Source organism: Diabrotica undecimpunctata, chromosome 9, assembly GCF_040954645.1.
Source record: "Diabrotica undecimpunctata isolate CICGRU chromosome 9, icDiaUnde3, whole genome shotgun sequence".
In the NCBI taxonomy this organism is placed as follows: domain Eukaryota; kingdom Metazoa; phylum Arthropoda; class Insecta; order Coleoptera; family Chrysomelidae; genus Diabrotica; species Diabrotica undecimpunctata.
Window position 1 is genome coordinate 40,827,392 of NC_092811.1, and position 18,501 is coordinate 40,845,892.

General features: G+C 36.0%; 1 protein-coding gene across 1 annotated transcript; it reads left to right on the forward strand.

Annotated features, from left to right (window-relative positions):
• The first annotated feature begins 11,126 nt into the window (after positions 1 to 11,126).
• LOC140450551 (uncharacterized) lies at positions 11,127 to 11,651 on the forward strand. The gene has a single exon (XM_072544206.1). It carries the CDS (start codon positions 11,127 to 11,129, stop codon positions 11,649 to 11,651), a length of 525 nt encoding a protein of 174 aa, XP_072400307.1.
• Positions 11,652 to 18,501: the final 6,850 nt, after the last annotated feature.

Here is an 18,501-nt window from a genome sequence, read left to right on the forward strand (position 1 = left end):
CTGAGGAGAATGGGTCGAGACAAAAAATTGTTGAGAACGATAAAAGTACGCAAGACTGCATACCTTGGACACATACTAAGAAATAATAAATATAGCCTTCTGCAGGTCATCATGCAGGGTAGAGTCGATGGCAAAAAGGGAATAGGTAGAAAGAGGAAGTCATGGCTGCGAAATATTCGGGACTGGACAAACATGACTGTAGACGAATTATTCCACGTTGCAAAAGACAGAGAAGCTTTTAAAAATGTGGTCGCCAACCTCCGTTAATAAGGACGGCTTAGGAAGAAGAAGAAGAAGGCTTTCCTTATTGGTCCACCGTACATATTCCTGACTCACTATTTCTGTTTTTGTTTTTTCAAAAAGCACCCCGAACTTCTTCTCAGTTAAATCGGGAGTACTTATATACATTATTTACATACTTCTATCCTGCTGTTATGGCCTTCGATGAAAAAATACCTTCTAGAGTACTTTCTTCTACTATCTTCTGTTGATTTTCTTAACCGCTCAACCTCCTTTATTACTTCCTCGATAATAATTTCAAGATGTGCGTTTTGCGCTTTAGCTGAGAGTTCATAGAAATTCTCAAAAATACATAATCTCTCTTGCCCACTAAACTTTCCATTACATTTTAGCTTACATTTTCAAGATTCTTAAATGCTTGGCAGGAACAACATTACCTTTTGATTATTGGTGCCGTTTTTCCGCAGTTTTAAGACTCTCCCTTATACTTGTTCCCACTTTTATTGATGTCTTCTTTGTTTTTTCGTTAATCGGCATTTATCTCCTGGTCAAGGTATATACCCCAATAACGTCTACAATCAAATGGACTTCTGTTCGTTTACTGTACTTCTTGTTTTTCACCAAATGATCAGAACTACTATCGTAGTTTTGATTCACGGAATGATTCTCTTCTTGTGCGATATCAGAAACAGCTGCTGCGCTTCCGTTACGTGAGGCTGCAAGTGGTGTCAAAACAAGATATGACCGGTAACAAGCAACTTGGATTCCAAAAATTAGAGTTTGCGTCAGATTTACCTGAAAAAGAGGTTAACAAATCAATTCCGAATTCTCACTGCTGGAGTTAAGTGGGTCCGATGACAATAGTCAGCAAAAGCTGATATACATGTATCTGTATACTCTGACTTCTTCTTCTTTAGGTACCGTCTCCTCTAAGGAGGTTGGTAATCATCACAGCTATTTTCACTTTTGAGATTGCAGCTCTGAACAAGTCGACGGAACTGCAATTATACTACTTTCTCAGATTGTTGAGCCAGGAGATGCGTCTTCTTCCAATACTTCGTTTTCCCTGCATTATGGTTTCTAGCAACACATATTTATCCCTCTCATAACGTGGCCGAGATATTGTAACTCTCAATACTCTGACTAAATGACATGAGTTATACATAATGTATCTTATCTGCAAAATGATGTTATATAAAAACTATACTATCCATTGCAATTAAATTTTGTCTTTAACACCTGCTTTTATGAGATATCCATTATACAGTAACAGGTTAGTTGTAACAGTAACATGTGTTAGAAATAATTATCAAAAAAACATCTCCTTAACGAAAGCAGTAAATTCTTGAATATTCAACTCTCTACCGAGCTGGACAATCCTTTTACATAGATCCGACATAGATCCAGACACTTAACACACATCAGTTGATGAATTTAGCTACAGTAGATTTTGGGCGAACCACATTTTGCTCACTCGATTACTTGGCCGACGTCAACAGAGCAGGAAAATATTTTTTGTTAGAAGGGTCGATATAGATTTAGGCCGTTCTACAATGAAATAACCTCCGGAACTCCGATTCTATGTCTACTGTAGCCGTTTTTATAAAAAATATAAAACATTGTATTAATTTACATTGGGCTTGGTGGAATTTCAATACAGTGTTTATGACAGTCCATAGACTTACGGCCTTTCTACACAATAAACTATTTCCTAGTAAGAATCACTGCCAAACTCAATTTCGAAGAATTTTGACATTGGCCCTTTTAGAACCGTACCATACCTGCAAATCTAAATGGATTTGAAATCTGAAAATTCAGCTTTATAAGTTTTTAATAGTGATCATTTAATGAAAATATTTTTAAGCATATGTTATTTCCGGTTGTATCCGAAATAGTCCCCAACTTCGTTATTTTAGTAATTTGCATTCGGACTTGGGTTATTCTTTTAAATTAACAAACCTTAGTGGTTTGCAACTATTTACCTGCCACGGGGTGCAGGTAAGTCAATGATAAGTTTGGGTCTATTTTAAAATTCCTGCTTTTATTGCGGTGATGAGTTTGTACTATCTACAAGGGCATTTATACTAATTGGTAATAAGCTTATGTGTACTTGAGAATTTTACGGAAGTCCTATGCTCTAGTATGAACAAATAAAGTAGTATTTCGCATAATAAAACTCCATACACAATGTCCTTTATGTCCATGATAATTAAATTAAATTTCATTAATTTGTTAAAAACTTTACTTTTTTTAAATATCCATATCAAAATATCCATAAATAATAATTACAATGTGTGTTAGAGTAAATTAATATTTACTGTAAAGAATTAATTGGTTTTTTGATTTTGAAAACTGTCATTTTATTAGTTGTTTGTTTAATTAAGTTAAAATTTGAAATTTTACTACTTTAAAATTAGAATTATTGACAAAACTTTTACATATATACATAGCCCAATAACCAAATTGTATTATGCTTTTATTTGTTTTGGGTTAATATTTTTTGGGTATCTGTTTTGTGGATGAATATAACCCCTTGTGGAATTTAGGGAATTTTTAATTAATAATGGATTTTAACTTGCACTATTTACATATGTACTTTGTTAATTAATTTCGGAGAAATGAGTAATAAATGGAATTTCGAAATAACGTCTATTTATTTTAAATTAACATTTGAAACAGCAAAACTGTAATTATTAATAATAATGAAATACGAGAGCTACTCACTTAAGTTTGTATCGAATAAAATAAAATATGTTTATTATCGAAAATGTATTTAATGTTTTCCAGAACAACTTTTATACAGTACGTACAACACATTGTATAAGGTTGTAGCCCAATAATACGCACGTAACATATTTTTTCCATTATAAAATAAATGGTTAGGTTTTAATTGAGGAGCTTGCGTTCAAAAGGGGCTATATCCATTTTTTCCAAATTATGCTTTTTTGTGATTTTCGGCTATGTTTTACAAGATCTATCAAATGGCACGTTCATTAGCGTTCAAAATGAGCTATTTTATTTTAAAATCGCATATAAAGTCGGCATTTTGCACCAAATGTAGCTATATCCTACTTTTGCGATCAAAAGTGGCTATATCCAGTAATTCGTTATATTCAGAAATACGGCAAAATAGTGGTGCATCTGACAATACTGTAAGGCTACGGTTACTATGCATGCGAATTCGTACGAAATGTTGTTCTTACGTGTTCTGACGAATTCGCTTGAACAAACAAATAAATGCTTTTCAATGGAAGTGTTTACAGTGGATGCGATTTCCTCGTCAGAATACGTGCGTCGTCGTCAGTACGATTTGAGAGTTCAAACAACTTTGTTATTTTCGTACGAATTGTTCCGAATAGCGGCTGTTTTGCGACACATACCAGCAGTAAGTAAAGTTTTCTTTTTTTATTAAGAATTTTTTAGCGAATTACACCTAATCAAGTAGAATTATGATGTTAACAAACATGGATGTTTAATTTGTTAATTCCTTTTTTGCGTTAAACCTTTCAACTATGGATGTTTAAAAACAATAACATTTACATGGATGTTTTGTTCTAGGAACTGCGGACTGTCCACCATGGACATTGAAAAATTAATTGATGTGTTCAAGAGAACAAGTGTTTGTGGAACATGAGGGAAAAACATTACCACAACAGAGATGTTTGTCGGCAAAGTTGGGAGAAGGTTGCATCACAACTCGACACCAGCAGTAAGCAAAGTTTATGAATTTGTTTGTGATTACACATACATTAGTTACGAATATATTAATTTACACATAATCATAAAGCAAGTAAATTACCTAAGCAAGTAGAGTTATAATGTTAACATTTCACCCATCAATAACAAATCTTATAGAGCTGGAGATTATTATACTAGGTCATATTGATACGGAACCTCACCTGCTGGGCTAACAAAATAAGTTTTCAAAGTTTCTCTAGCATCATTTGCGCTTCTTCCGTAGTTATTATATCTCCGTGAAACTGGAGCATTGTTTTTGGGTTCAAGTCCCATCGCAGGAATATCAAGAGAACTCAGTCCTTCCTTATCAACGATTATGTTATGCAAAAGACAAACGCATTTAACTACGATGTCTACTTTATCTGGATCGATTTGCAGTTCGGTTTTTAAACACCTCCACTTGGATACCAGAATACCATAGGCACATTCCACACACCGTCTAGCTCTTGATAGTCTATAGTTAAAAATCCGTTCTTCAATACCAAGTCTTTGTCTTGAATACGGCTTCAATAAATAGGTTTTCAGAGGATAAGCATTATCAGCCAATAGAACATAGGGTGCTGGAATGTTAGTTGACGGAATATTTTCATTCTCTGGTATGTTTAGAGTTCTTGCTTCCAACTGTTGATAAATATTTGAATCTGAAAATGTTCCCCCGTCACTTTGCCTACCGTATCCCCCAACTTCAACAGCAATGAACTTGTACTTTGCATCGGCTACTCCTTGCAGTACAATTGAAAAATAGCCCTGGTAGTTAAAATATGTCGACCCAGTTTTTTTTGGGCATTTCATGCGAATATGTTTGCCATCTATGCAACCAATGCAGTTGGGAAAATTCCATTTGTTGTAGAAGTCACTCGCGATGTTTTTCCATTCCTCTGTAGTTGGCAACGACATATGTGTACCGCAGAAGCATTCCCATATAGCTTGACATGTGTCGTAAACTATGCTTCGAATACCGCAGTGGGAAATTCTGTATGAGAAGCTAAGTGCTCGAAAAGACATCCCAGTAGACAGAAATCTGAAATAAGAAACAAATCTACTACACACTAAATCAACATTATTTAACAAAACAATAATTCAATACACTAAAATAATAGTAGGTTACAAATGAAAAAAAGATTAATTGGTTCTCATTTCAATAATTTCAGGTGAAACAGCCAAAACTAAGTGGCGAGGTTTGAGGGACACGTTTCGCTAGGAATTGAGCAAGTATGCTGAAAAACGAAGCGGAGACGAAGGAGGAATCATCAAAGAGTCTAAGTGGGCCTATTTTAGAAGCATGAAGTTTTTAAAGGACCAATTTCAAAAAAGACAACTGCAGGGTAATGTCCCGAGACCCACCCAGCCAACATCTGATAGTGAAGAAGACACCCATAATTCACCTTTTAGTTTTCCCCCTGATTCCGCTGAAGACGAACCAGATTCACATACAAAAACTCTCGTATCACCTCATAACACAGTGGATGAAACAACGCCACCACAAGCATTTTCTGCACCCAAGAAAAAAGTAGCGAAGATAAATAATGCCACTATCGTCAGAAAATTGATGGATTTTGAAGAAGAGAAACTTTGAATGATCAAGAAAAGAAATTAATCTCCACGAAACGACGATCCGGACTATCATTTTCTGATGAGCATACTACCTTATTTGAGGAAAGTGCCAGATGACAGAAAACTGTACGTGAGGACTAAACTCCAACAAGTTTTTTGTGAAGAGGAGGAAAGATTTGGAGGTAAATATACACCACAACCAATTCACCATCCAACTCATACATTTTCCACTTATTCATCGACGAGTGATAGTCAACAAGATGACCTTACTTTGTACTTTTCTAATGTAACACCGGACGACAAACATTATTAAAAACTAAGCGCTATTTGTTCGTTCAATTTTGCTGCGTTTAATTTAACTTTTTGTATTTTATTTTATTATTGAATATTTCAAATTGTTATTGAAGTAAAGAACTAAATATATAGTATACACTGTAGTTCATCTTTTTCTTACCTTAAAGTTACAGCCAGTCTGTGTTTTGGCGAAATACATTCGCGAAAATTGGAGAACTTTTCGATCCTTTTTTCAATCCCCTTTAGTATGTAGTCGAAAGTTTCAGGTGTCATCCTGAAGTACTCGAAAAACTTCTCTGGTTGGTCCCATATCTCTCGAAACAACATACGAAACTCTCCTTTGTCGTCTCTACCGCTAAACAACTGGCTCACGTGCTCAAATTTTCCACTATTTAAAATTAATAACTTTAATAAAGGATTATCCAAAAAATATAGATCATCGAGTTCGTCCATTTTCGCTGGGTGGCAGAAACGTACTGACGATCAAAATGCGTCCACAGTGTAACCACCTTGCTCTGACGACCAGTTCGCCAGAACACGTAAGAACAAAATTTCGTACGAATTCGCATGCATAGTAACCGTAGCCTAACGATACACTTGGCGAACTCGCGACCGCCTCGCGTTGACCGTTAACTAAAGAGTGGTAGGGGTTAAAGGCGTTCGTTGAGTGACGATCAGCGATCAGTTATTCGCCAACTCTTGTGGGAATAGTACTGGTTTGCTTCCGGAAATATTGACGATTAACGACGATCCACGTGCAATATGGATGAAGAAATGATCACCGTAGAGCAGGGAAATAAAGGTTCTAGACGCCGCATAAAAAATGTGACAAAACGCCAGGCTAAACAGTCATCAAGGTATGTAAAAATTTAAATTATATTATACGATTTAGTTACTGGTTACATTGCTTTTATATAAATAATAATTTTATTTTTACACATTAGTTTTTCGATTGCTTGCTTTTAAGGGGTTTGGGGGGTGGTCCCACTGGCTATGTTAGTGTCGTTTGATATAAATATATTTTTTTTACGCTAGTTTCTTTGCATTTTACAGGTATGGTGATCCCGATCCAACACTGCTTCAACTCGAAAGGCGTTGCCAACATAATGGGAAATCATTTCAGTGTGCTACAGTTAGAAAACGGCACATCCAAACCCTAAGGCAGAAATTTTATGCAGATTCGATCAAAACTAACCAAGACGTTAGACTGTGCCATATGTTATCCGTCGCTCCTATTGCTCGTCATAGATCGGCTGACGTGAATGCCATCGTGTCATCGTAGTGACATAGTGTCTCGTATTTTATTAAGCGCGACAACAAAGCAACGCAGGTGTGTCAAAAGTTGTTTCTTGCTGCACTGAGTATCTCCAAAAAAAGAGTTAATACTGTTGCGAAAGTCCTCCTTGCAGGTGGTGTTCTAATGGAAAATAGGGGCGGTGAACATAAATCTAAAAAAAGTAAAGATAAAAAAGAATGCGTTCGACATTTTCTCAAGAGACTAAAAGGGCGCGAAAGTCATTATAATAGGAAAAAGTCAAAGAGAATATACTTATCTGCAAGTCTGTCAGTTGCCAAGTTATGGAGAATGTTTAATAAGGAATACCCACAAAATCGGGTGTCATATTTTATGTTCCGAAAGGTTTTTATACACGATTTTAACCTTGGGGTTTCATCGCCCGCTTCGAATGTGTGTAATAAATGTACGCGACTAAAACAACAGTACAAATTTGAGCCAAAAGCTGAAATTAGAAATCAGCTGCTACTGGAATACCGCCTACATACAAAACGTGCTGCTGCCTTTTATAAGTTAGCCAAAGAAACTCCAGAAAATTGTTTAAGTTTCTGCTTTGACCTTTAACAGGTACAGCCTTTACCTCAGACGGCTATTGGCGATGCCTTTTACTCGCATCAGATAAGTCTCTACGCTTTTTGTTGTGTCACGCTGTCTTCGCGTAATCCAACTTTCTATATGTGGACTGAAGATTATGATGGACTTGGCTCAACAGAAGTTGCTTCAGCGCTTCTTCACCATCTAGATTCTCTTGACTACGATGGAATTAAGAAAATTCGACTACTCTGTGATGGGTGTACAGGTCAAAACAAAAATTCTTACATCGTTCATGCACTTATGTTATGGCTTAAAAATAAGTCTCCAAGAGATGTATCCGAAATTTCAATCACTTTTCCAGACCGCGAACATAGTTTTATGGCTGCTGATCGTTGTTTTGGGAGAGTGGAGAAGTTGCTTAGGCAAAATACCGATATAATTTCTAAAGAGGAGTACGTCAAATTTTATTCAGAATGTGGTCAAGTAAAACTCTTAGGAAAAGGGCTAGAAACTTTTTAATATAAAGGAACTAGATAAAGTGTACAATAAGGTAAAGGGCATTGCGGAAACAAAAAGAATTTCTATCACGAAAGACATTTAAAATGAACAAAATATTGAAGTAAATACACACCTATATTATCGGCTTGCATCTGGAAATAAATCGCGTCAGATGATGCTAAAAAAAGGAAAAGACGATGGGAATCTGGTTTTAAACATTATAGAGCCCAGAAACTCGTTACCAGATAGGAAGAAACCCAGTCTTACGAAGCTTCTGAAAGAGCAGTTTGGTGAAAATTGGATGTTGCGAACAGATCTAAAATGGTGTAAAGATTTACTTGTTTCCGCTAATGCAGACACGGAATCTACTGACACAGAAGTAGACGAGAGCGAGGAATGTGACTATTTGGATGAAGAACTTGCTCTTCACATATAAATATTTTTTGTTTCTCTTGGTTCCTTTTGACTTTTGTGTTCCAATTTTATAATAAAAATGTGTTTTCTGGCATTTTAATTAGCTTTTTGAGAATTTTTAAAATTTTGCAATCAAAACTATCCATATCTAGATTAATAATCAATTTTTTTCAAAAAACGTTAACTCAAAAAATAAAAATCAAATTGCATCGAACTACTTTTCTAAAACACTACAAATAAACCTTATCTTGTTATCATCAAGTACTAAGGCCGACCAATAAGAAGTTTTTTTCGTTTCCTGGACATTTTTTCCAAATGGATATAGCCCCTTTTGAACGCAAGCTCCTCAATTATCAAATAAGTAATGGCTGACATATGTCCTTCTCCTCCTAAGTGCCTTCTCTGTTGAGGTTGGCGATCAATATGGCAAATTCTTCTCTGTTCTGGGCATGATGAATTAATTCATTTCCTCCTGTGTGGGTCCAATCTCTGATGTTTTGTAGCCAAAATTTTTTCTTTCGTCCTACACCCCTATTACCTTAAATCTTGCCTTCTAATATTACCTGGAGCTGCTCAAATTCCCCATGGCGCATTATGTGTCCTATATATGACGTCTTTCTAATTTTGATAGTATCGACCAGATGAGGGCGTGTGTTCATTGTTCATTGTTTATATGTAATATATTAGATACAAAAATGTCAATACTTTTTGACTGTAAAGTTGCACAAAACATTAATAATTAAATAATATTTAGATGGTGCACATCCGCAATATGTGAATATATCGCTTTAAGAGTACGCAGTAGGTTTCCTAAGAGTGCGCAGAGGCTTTTAAAAGCACAATAGAGCAAGGAACGTTAAAATAAATGAAAAATGATTATCTGTTACATATAAGTTTATTCATAATCAAAGTAATGTAAAAATATAAAATTAAGAATCTTTTATTATTACAAAAATCACAACAGATCTGACCAACTGAAAAATATGTGCACGCTTCATGCCACGAGGCTTTATATAATTATATTAATATGTGATTAATGTTATTAGTATTATTAATTAAACGTATTGTTTTAAGAACAAAATATGATTAAAATGTCAAATGTTGCTAGTCCAAATTTCTTTACTAGTTGGCGCAGTTACTGTAGTATACTATACTGGGCACACAGTGACTTACCATCCTAACCTGTTACATAAATAGATGATTTTGATCATCCTCGCTAGTAAGATTCTTTATATTTTGTTGTATCGTAAGAGCTTCAAAGTTTTTAAACCGCGTACCTAATCCTTCTTCAGGTGTATTATTTTGTCAGTGTTCATATGTAACCACATTTTACCAGTTACTAAAAGCTTAATCACAAATTCACTACGAGAATTTTACAGTGTAAACTAGGCTCATTTGCTTTCACCGGTAATCTCCTTCATTTTGAACTCCACGTAATATCCGTACACAATTCCACATTATGCCCATTTCTGCCTCAACGTAACAACTTTGCGGTTGTTAAAGCAAATCTACTAAGAGCTAATATTAGCTGTAAAAGTTATTTCAACTAGGTAGTGGATAAAAACTATTTTATACTACTTATTTTAACGAAAATTATGAAATATAAGTATGGCTTTGGATTATAAATAATAAACTTATAACCCAGTCTAAAAATAAAACAAAATCACTATTTATAAATCACTGAAAATTATGTTTCTGATAGCTTTATATAGCTTTTTATATGATTATAAACCAAAGATTTCCTAAGGCCATAGTAACTACTAAAGCTTAATCAGGGACAGATATAGCAAGTGACCACAATTTTGTTTTAGCATACCTAAAACTTAAACTAAAAAAAAGAAAGATTCATTTTATGTTATATTTGATTATGTTAATAAAACCTACTTGGTTTCTAATGATTTTTCCCAGGGTATCACAGGGTTTTTTTTAATTTTTTTAATAAATTAAAATTGATACAACTGTATTCAGCCACACAGATGAAGAGATTGAAATGTTATTTGAAGATATTAGAACAGCCCTGAAAAGTACTAGGACGTTTTATACTCTGATAACAGGAGATTTTAATGCTAAGCTGGGAAATAAAGAAGACCAAAGTAAAACCGCACTAGAAAACTACGGCTATGGAGAAAGAAATGAAAGAGGGGCCATGCTTGTAGATTTTTTACACCAAGAAAATCTTTTTTCTATGAACTCATTCTTTCAAAAAAAGCCCCAACGAAAGTGGACGTGGAAAAGTCCAGACGGTTTCACAAAGAACGAAATAGATTTTATCATTGCTAATAAAAAAGAAATTGTACAAGATCTATCTGTTTTAAACAGATTTACAATTGGAAGCGATCACAGATTGATTCGAGCAAAAATTCTGTTCAATTTAAAGAATGAACGAACAAAAATGATAAAATCAGACAATCGTAAATGGACCCCGCCCGAAAATATAGACCACTTTCGTGACATCATTGACCATAACCTTTAACGAATCAACGACGAAACACAGGTCGAAGTTTTAAACGAAAGTATCGTAAAAGCCCTTAAAGAAGCGGAGAAGTTGTGCTGTCCTAAAATGAAGAAAAAACATGAGAAAATAAGTCTCAAGACTAAAAATCTGATCGAAGAAAGAAGGAGGCTAAAGGACAAGTATAACACAAACTACGCAGAATTTAGTCAACTCAGTAAAACAATAAACAAAGAAATCCGAAAAGACATACGGCAACATTACATGAGAGAGGTAACAAGGGTGATAGAGAAAAATACAAGTCTGAAAGTTCTAAGACACAACATGTCCACAGGAAAAAAGAACATACATAAGTTAAGAAATAAACAAGACGACATTGTGACTGATAAGGAAGAAATAGTGAAAACAGTGGAAGACTTCTACAGACAACTCTATGAAACAAGTAAATCCGATAAAAGACGCCCCTTACCAAAGATAGAGAATCAAGGCTCAGAATTAATGCCGAACATAACTGTTGACGAAATTAAAAATGCACTTAGGGTGATGAAGAACAATAAATCCCCAGGTGAAGACAGGGTAATGACCGAAAGCCTAAAACTAGGAGGAAATAAGCTCTCACTGACACTTGCTTAACTGGTCAATAAATGTCTGTGCGAAGCGATAATACCGACGCAGTGGAACAACGCGGAAATCATCTTACTTCATAAGAAGGGAGATATCAGCGACCTTAGAAACTACCGCCCCATTAGCTTGTTGTCACAAGTATATAAGCTATTTACAAGAGTTATTACCAACAGGCTAGGAAGTAAGTTGGATTTCTATCAGCCAAGAGAGCAAGCAGGTTTTAGAGCAGGATATGGCACGAATGATCATTTACAAGTAATTAAGAACTTAATAGAAAAGAGTGTTGAATATAACAAGCCATTAGTCATGATATTTGATGACTACGAAAAGGCTTTCGACACAATAAGTCATCAAAAGATGTTAAAAGCCTTAACAGAGTGCCGTATAGATCATCGCTATATAAACATGATAAAATACATCTATCAAAATGGGACAGCAAGTGTGAAACTGGCAGATAAAAAGACCAACGTATTTAAAATAAAACGGAGAGTGCGACAGGGAGACACAATTTCGCCAAAATTGTTTACAACATTATTAGAGCATATGTTTAAGAACGCAAATCTGAGTGAAAAAGGAATTAATGTCAATGGAGAAATGCTTAGTCATTTGAGGTTTGCTGACAATATTGTCCTTTTTGCTGACAGAATCGATGATGCAGTATCGCAACTGGAGAAACTATACCTAGCCTCACTACAAGTAGGATTAAAAATCAACCACACAAAAACACAAATCATGACAAATCTTGTATTAAGCGAAAAGATTTCAGTAAATGGCATGCATATTGAAGAAACCACCTCATATAAGTACTTAGGACATGAGATACGCATAGGAAGAGATAATCAAACGTGCGAACTAAGCCGCCGCATAGGACTCACTTGGGTGGTATTCGGCAAGCTAAGCTATGTTCTTAAATCAGAACTGCCTATGTGTCTTAAAAGAAAAGTCTTTAATCAGTGCGTGTTGCCAGTACTTACATATGGTGCAGAGACATTAATACTAACCAAGAAAGTAAGAAATAAAATTTGTGTTACCCAAAGGGCCATGGAACGATCGATGTTAGGCATTTCTCGTAGGGATCGGATGACGAACAAGGAAATAAGACGGAGAACAGGAGTGACAGATGCCATAGAAAGAATTATGACCCTTAAGTGGAACTGGGCGGGGCACATAGCTAGAATGTCGGATAACAGATGGACACAGCGAATAATACAGTGGAGACCGAGACAAGAAGCACATCGAAGTAGAGGTCGTTCACCAACAAGATGGTCTGATGACATAAAACGGATCGACAAAAATTGGATGCAAACAGCACAAAACAGAAATACATGGAAAATAATGAGGGAGACCTATATCCAGCAGTGGATAGATCCGGGTTAAATGATGATGATGATGATCACAGGGTGCTTTCTTTGTATAAAATCATCTTAGATGTAATTTAAAAAATGTATTCATTACAACCATATCCGTCCTGTGGCAGAATTGGACTCTTTTTTTCGTTTCTTTTGCGAAAACTTTATGTCCCCACAACATTCTCGACTGCACCTTGTCCTATGTTGGCCTTAAAATCGCCCACAATAATAGCTAGTTCGCGTTTTGTTTGTCAGTTTTAGAGAGTTCTCCAAAGTCTGATAGAAATTTTCTATTTTTGCTCCTGTAAATTCGAATCTCGGTGCGTAGACCTAAATAATATTTGTATTAGATAGACCGAGTCAATCTCTATTAACACAACTTTGTCTGATGTGGGAGTAAATCCTTTTCGTGCCTTAGCTATTTCTCTTTTTAATATTACCGATACCCTGTTTTTGTTTCTTATAGTGTCATCTCTCGAATAATAGATATATTGTTTATCTATATGTGTTGCCTTAGCTGATTGGGACATGCTTTTAATGTTTCTCATTCCGATCCTTTTCACTTTTGTTACAATCTTGGCTGAATCAGTGGATTCTTAGCACCATTTACCCACTTAACGGGTGCCCGATACTGGGGCTCGTTTCTTTTGGATTTCCACCCATTGTGATGCCCTGGGGATATCTTTATGGAACTTTAATATGGTAGTTAATTTCTCAGCTCCAGCGCTATGAAGTACCCTATCAAGTGTCATATTCAAAGTGGGGATTACTTATACTGGTAATCGTTCGGTTACTAGATCTAAAGTTACATGTGTAATAGAAGGAAATACAATGACTCGTCTGCTCTCGGAAGCCTAATAGCCATTCGACGTGGAAAGAAACAAAAGTTAGCCAAGGGAGGCTAATAGGAAAGATTAAGTTAAAAAAGAGGAAAATGTGAAGACAGTTATGATCCGCCAGGTGTGGTATTCGAGATTAGTACTGCTCTTATGTTACCCATATCTTTAGAGCATTGTTTTTTTCTCAAGGGATTTATTACGCTACTTCAATGCAATTTGCTGAAAGCGTTTCGGACGACAAATACTCATATGTAATAATCAAAGCAGCTCTTATGTTACTGCGACTTCTCCACTCTCCGACTTTCGAGAGACATTTACCATATATTTACCCTAGCAGAAACCATACTCTTTATGGGAGAAACATCTAGACCTCTCAATTATCTACTTAATTCTACCACGCAGCCATTCTCTCTTACATTTTACTGATTAAAAAAATGCCAATACACAAATACTTACCTGTTGTTTTGGGTAATAGAACTAACCTTAACGTCTTAGAAAACTCCAAAAACATATGTGCTTAACGCAGGATGATCATATATCCTGCTATACTGAGACCCTGCGTAACTTAAAGGCCACAAGTTAATCTAACCTAATCTAACTTTTTTCCTCTTTTATGAAGAGGGTGATCAAAATGTTCGAAAAATACCTAGGTCTTAAAAGGTGGGCAGAACCGACTTCCAGCCTCAGTAGCATGATTCATTCAGCGTGAACGACCACATGCAAGGGTTGTTCAGACACAATCACCGTCAATGCCAGAGATCTACCTGCTAAAACACCCTCCAATTGTGACACAACGTCAGCACGGCATTTTCCGCATCTCGCATCTACGCACTTTCTCGCCCTTTTTTACTGCAACTGCTGAATTCTTTTCTTCCTCAATTTTATTCTTGTTCATGTTTAATCTCACCACCTCTCATTCCACCTTATCTTCTTGCTTGTTCCTGGGCACCCTGCCCTCTTTGAGTCCCCTTTCTTCCTGTTCCTTTCTCTCCAACGTTCTCTTTACATATTACTGCCTCCGCCAGTTCCATGACAGATTACATCGTACATCTTAGCTCTGTCTTAAACAGGCTTCTCTCTGCTATCCATCTATTGTATACCAATAAAGTGTGTGAGACAGTGTTCGATATTTCACAATACAGGTATTTGTGATTTTCTGCCTTTTTAAGTCTATAAAAATATACCCTGAAAGAACCATGGCCTGTGAGCTTCTGCGTCAGGAAGTTATCCAAACTCCGATTCCCGCAGTCCATCTATCTTCTCAGATTAGGAATCAGCACCTCCGTCCACTGAGACACCCTCCTCATCCTATCCCCTTCCTCTTGACATAATCTTCATTTCTAATTTTTTAAACAATCCATTGCTGTCTTCATTTCCTTTACCAACACATGCATTGGAATACACCTGATGATAACTCCCAGCGCCTCGGCAGACACTGTTTTGTATACACATGCTATCCTCAACAGACTCTTCCTATCTGATCGAATGAGCTTTTGTCTGAACGCCATTGCTAAAACAGATCGGCGGCTCGTAGAGAACGATCAATTGTACAACAGAATAATGGACCCTTCTCCTGTTAGATTTGCATCACTGCTTTTATATTCTCCCCGTACTTTCTATTTTCACACAGAGTTACACCTAAAAATTTGGCGCATTTCTTTGCAACCACTCTCTTTTATATATATTCGAATATTATCCCATTCTTCTTCCTTGGTCAATTGAAGTCTATAGCCTAGGTCTTTCCCAAAGACAGTTCTAGTTCGTGCATGTTCATCCATTAATTGACTTGTTTGCACATAGCGAGGTAATCTACAAATGCTAAACAGGTTACACCATCTCCGTATTGTTGGCTCACAATGCCGTTATATTCCAGATTCCACAGCATGGGTCCTTGGACCAACCTTTGCGGTACTATCGCCGTCACGTCAACCATCACTTTTTTTCCTACCATAATTTTCCTCTCTGACAGATACTCCGACAACAAAATGATCAAGTTGCTCGAACACCTTCTCTCCTGTAAGACCTCCATTACTTTCCATTTTAAGGTGTTAAAAGCATTCACGTAAAACGTCAAACAACAGCAGGATATCCACTTTTGGTTAATTTTCACCCCGCGCAACTACCGGAAGAATTGTATCACCGCATCTACCGTACTCTTGTTCTTTCTGAAACTGCACTGCCTGACTCTTCGTGGATTCGCCCTCTTACAAGCCTCTCGTATAATTTACACATATACGATACAAGTTAAACAGCGCGATATTGTCTTTCTCCTTTGGGAGTAGCACGATCCTAGAAATCTTTCAATTTGCTGGAAATTCAAGCAGTGCAATCATGTGTTCCAAAAGCCACGTCGGCTCCAAACTGCCAATGATGCCACGCTTCCAGTGGTATCATATCGAGTTTAGGAGCCTTTCGCGTCTTTAGGGCACTCAATGCTTCGTTGCGTTCGTCCATGATAAAAGGTTCAGCTCGTTCAGCTTTTTAATTTCTAAACTCCATGCCAGTGGCTGGGTGAAAACAGCTCTCAGGTAACCTCAAGCTTCTTGTCCCGCGGCATCTCATACAGAAAGTACAGCTTGAACGAGTTTATTACGATTTTGTACCCCTTAACCCATACATCCTCCACTTGTCACACAGTTCTCTCCTGTGCCTCTTCTCGGCTCGGATCTTTCTGTTCAGTTCCTTCTTTCGCGCATTATATACATTGTATAAAATAGTTATCAGTATACGTATAAAATATACATATTTAATTGGATTTCTTATACTAACAGTAGGTAATCGTGCAATTTATTGCAAATTTAGTGTGTTTTGAATGCGACGAAAAATTTGGTAGTAGTACAAATAAAATCAAAATAGGTTCTAAAAATACTCTACTGTTTATTTCGATGTATAATCTCGTACCTGTTCTAAAGCCAGTATTCGCTTCGGATTAACCAAAGAACTCTTTTATTTTATTGTGATGCAATATATAAAGCTATCAAGGGAAATCGATTTTGACACAATTTTTTGATATTTGCTTTATCTAGTTTTAATTTGCAGTTCATACAGTATATAAGTAGAAAAAATATATATTTAAATTTCTGTCCCGCCATCGTGACATCCAATTCTCAGTGCAGTTGTCCCTATTACCGGTTGCGGCATAAATTCCGTTCTCATTTCCCGATTCTGCCAATCGAATAATCTTTATTGAAATTTCCAGACACTTTTCACGAATATATGGCACTACATAAACCTTAATCTATGTTGAATGGTATATCGACATTTTCGCAGGCGAGATTTATATGCTTTATAAGAAGGGTGGGAGAGAAAAGCCAGTGATGAATATGGGTAAGACAAAAGAGGTGAGATTACACACAACGCTTCTCCAAAGATATCTTGGATCTTGTTCCGGAGGGTTGGCTTGACAAATCGTCCTATCGACGTTGTGTGTGCATTGTCAGATACAGGTATCAAGTGAATTGTTGGTACTGGATGACGTCATTTCTGGGTAGTGAACAATTTAATGGCGGGTAATGTCTAAGATTCATTAGACGGTCGGGAATAATCGCATAAAATATGCTTACTCGAGAGGTATCTCTACGTTTACTTTAGGAATATTGATTTTGTCGATGAGAATTATAGTGGCCATTACGGATAACATTGTGAGATATATGGGGTCCATTTAATTGTTGAACGTTTCTATTATCTGCTTATCTCGACACTTTAGGTATATAAATCTAATTTCTAGTTATATGTTGTTTAAGATTTTTAGAAATAATACTATTCTTAATAAAATATTCTTTTACTAATTCTGGTGATTTGTATAAAAATATTCCTATAATTTATTTGTATTTTTTATAATATTTTATTTATTTTAGTATAATTTATTAATATTTGCTGGACGACAAAATAAAAACAGAACTACTAGAAGCAGGCCTGAAGATTGCTAATAAACAAAAGCAAAAACAACAAAAAATTAGCACTAAATCACAGGATATGCTAAAAAAACGACGACAACTCCTGAATGATAACAAAAGAAATACAGTGGAGTTTACCGAACTGAACAAAACCTAAGAAAACAGATAAAGGAAGATTTAAAGAAATACCAAGAAGATCGCATTAAGAAAAGCATAGAGAAGAACAAAAGTTTAAAAACAATGAAGACAAATATAGGAGAAAGAAAACTAATCATGCTTAATGCTGAGAACAATGAAGAAAGAGATCTAGAAGAAATAGTAAAAATCACAGAAAGATATTACACAGACCTATACAGTTCTAAAAATGACCCACCACTATCATCTAAACAGAAGCTCTCGAGGAAAATACAAAATGTTGGCTCAGAGGTATTACCAGAAATAACTGAAGATGAAATCGAAAAATTCATAAACGACATGAAAAGAAATAAAGCGGCCGGTGAGGACAAAATACTGGCGGAATTGCTAAAAGAAGGAGGAGACACGATAAAAAAAATACTAAAAATACTGTTCAACAAATGTCTGTTTGAAGGTAAAATACTTAAACAATGGAGAAATGCCAACACATGCTTAATACATAAGAAAGGAGACCGAACAGACCTAAACAACTACCGTCCTATTTCCCTTTTGTCACAACTATATAAAACCTTCACAAGAATAATAAACAACTGACTAACCTACAAACTTGATAACTACCAACCAGTGGAACAGGCCGGAT

Bases quoted from the DNA above. Each gene is read 5' to 3' on its own strand.
- LOC140450551 (XM_072544206.1), top strand. From the start codon at position 11,127: ATGAAGAAAAAACATGAGAAAATAAGTCTCAAGACTAAAAATCTGATC.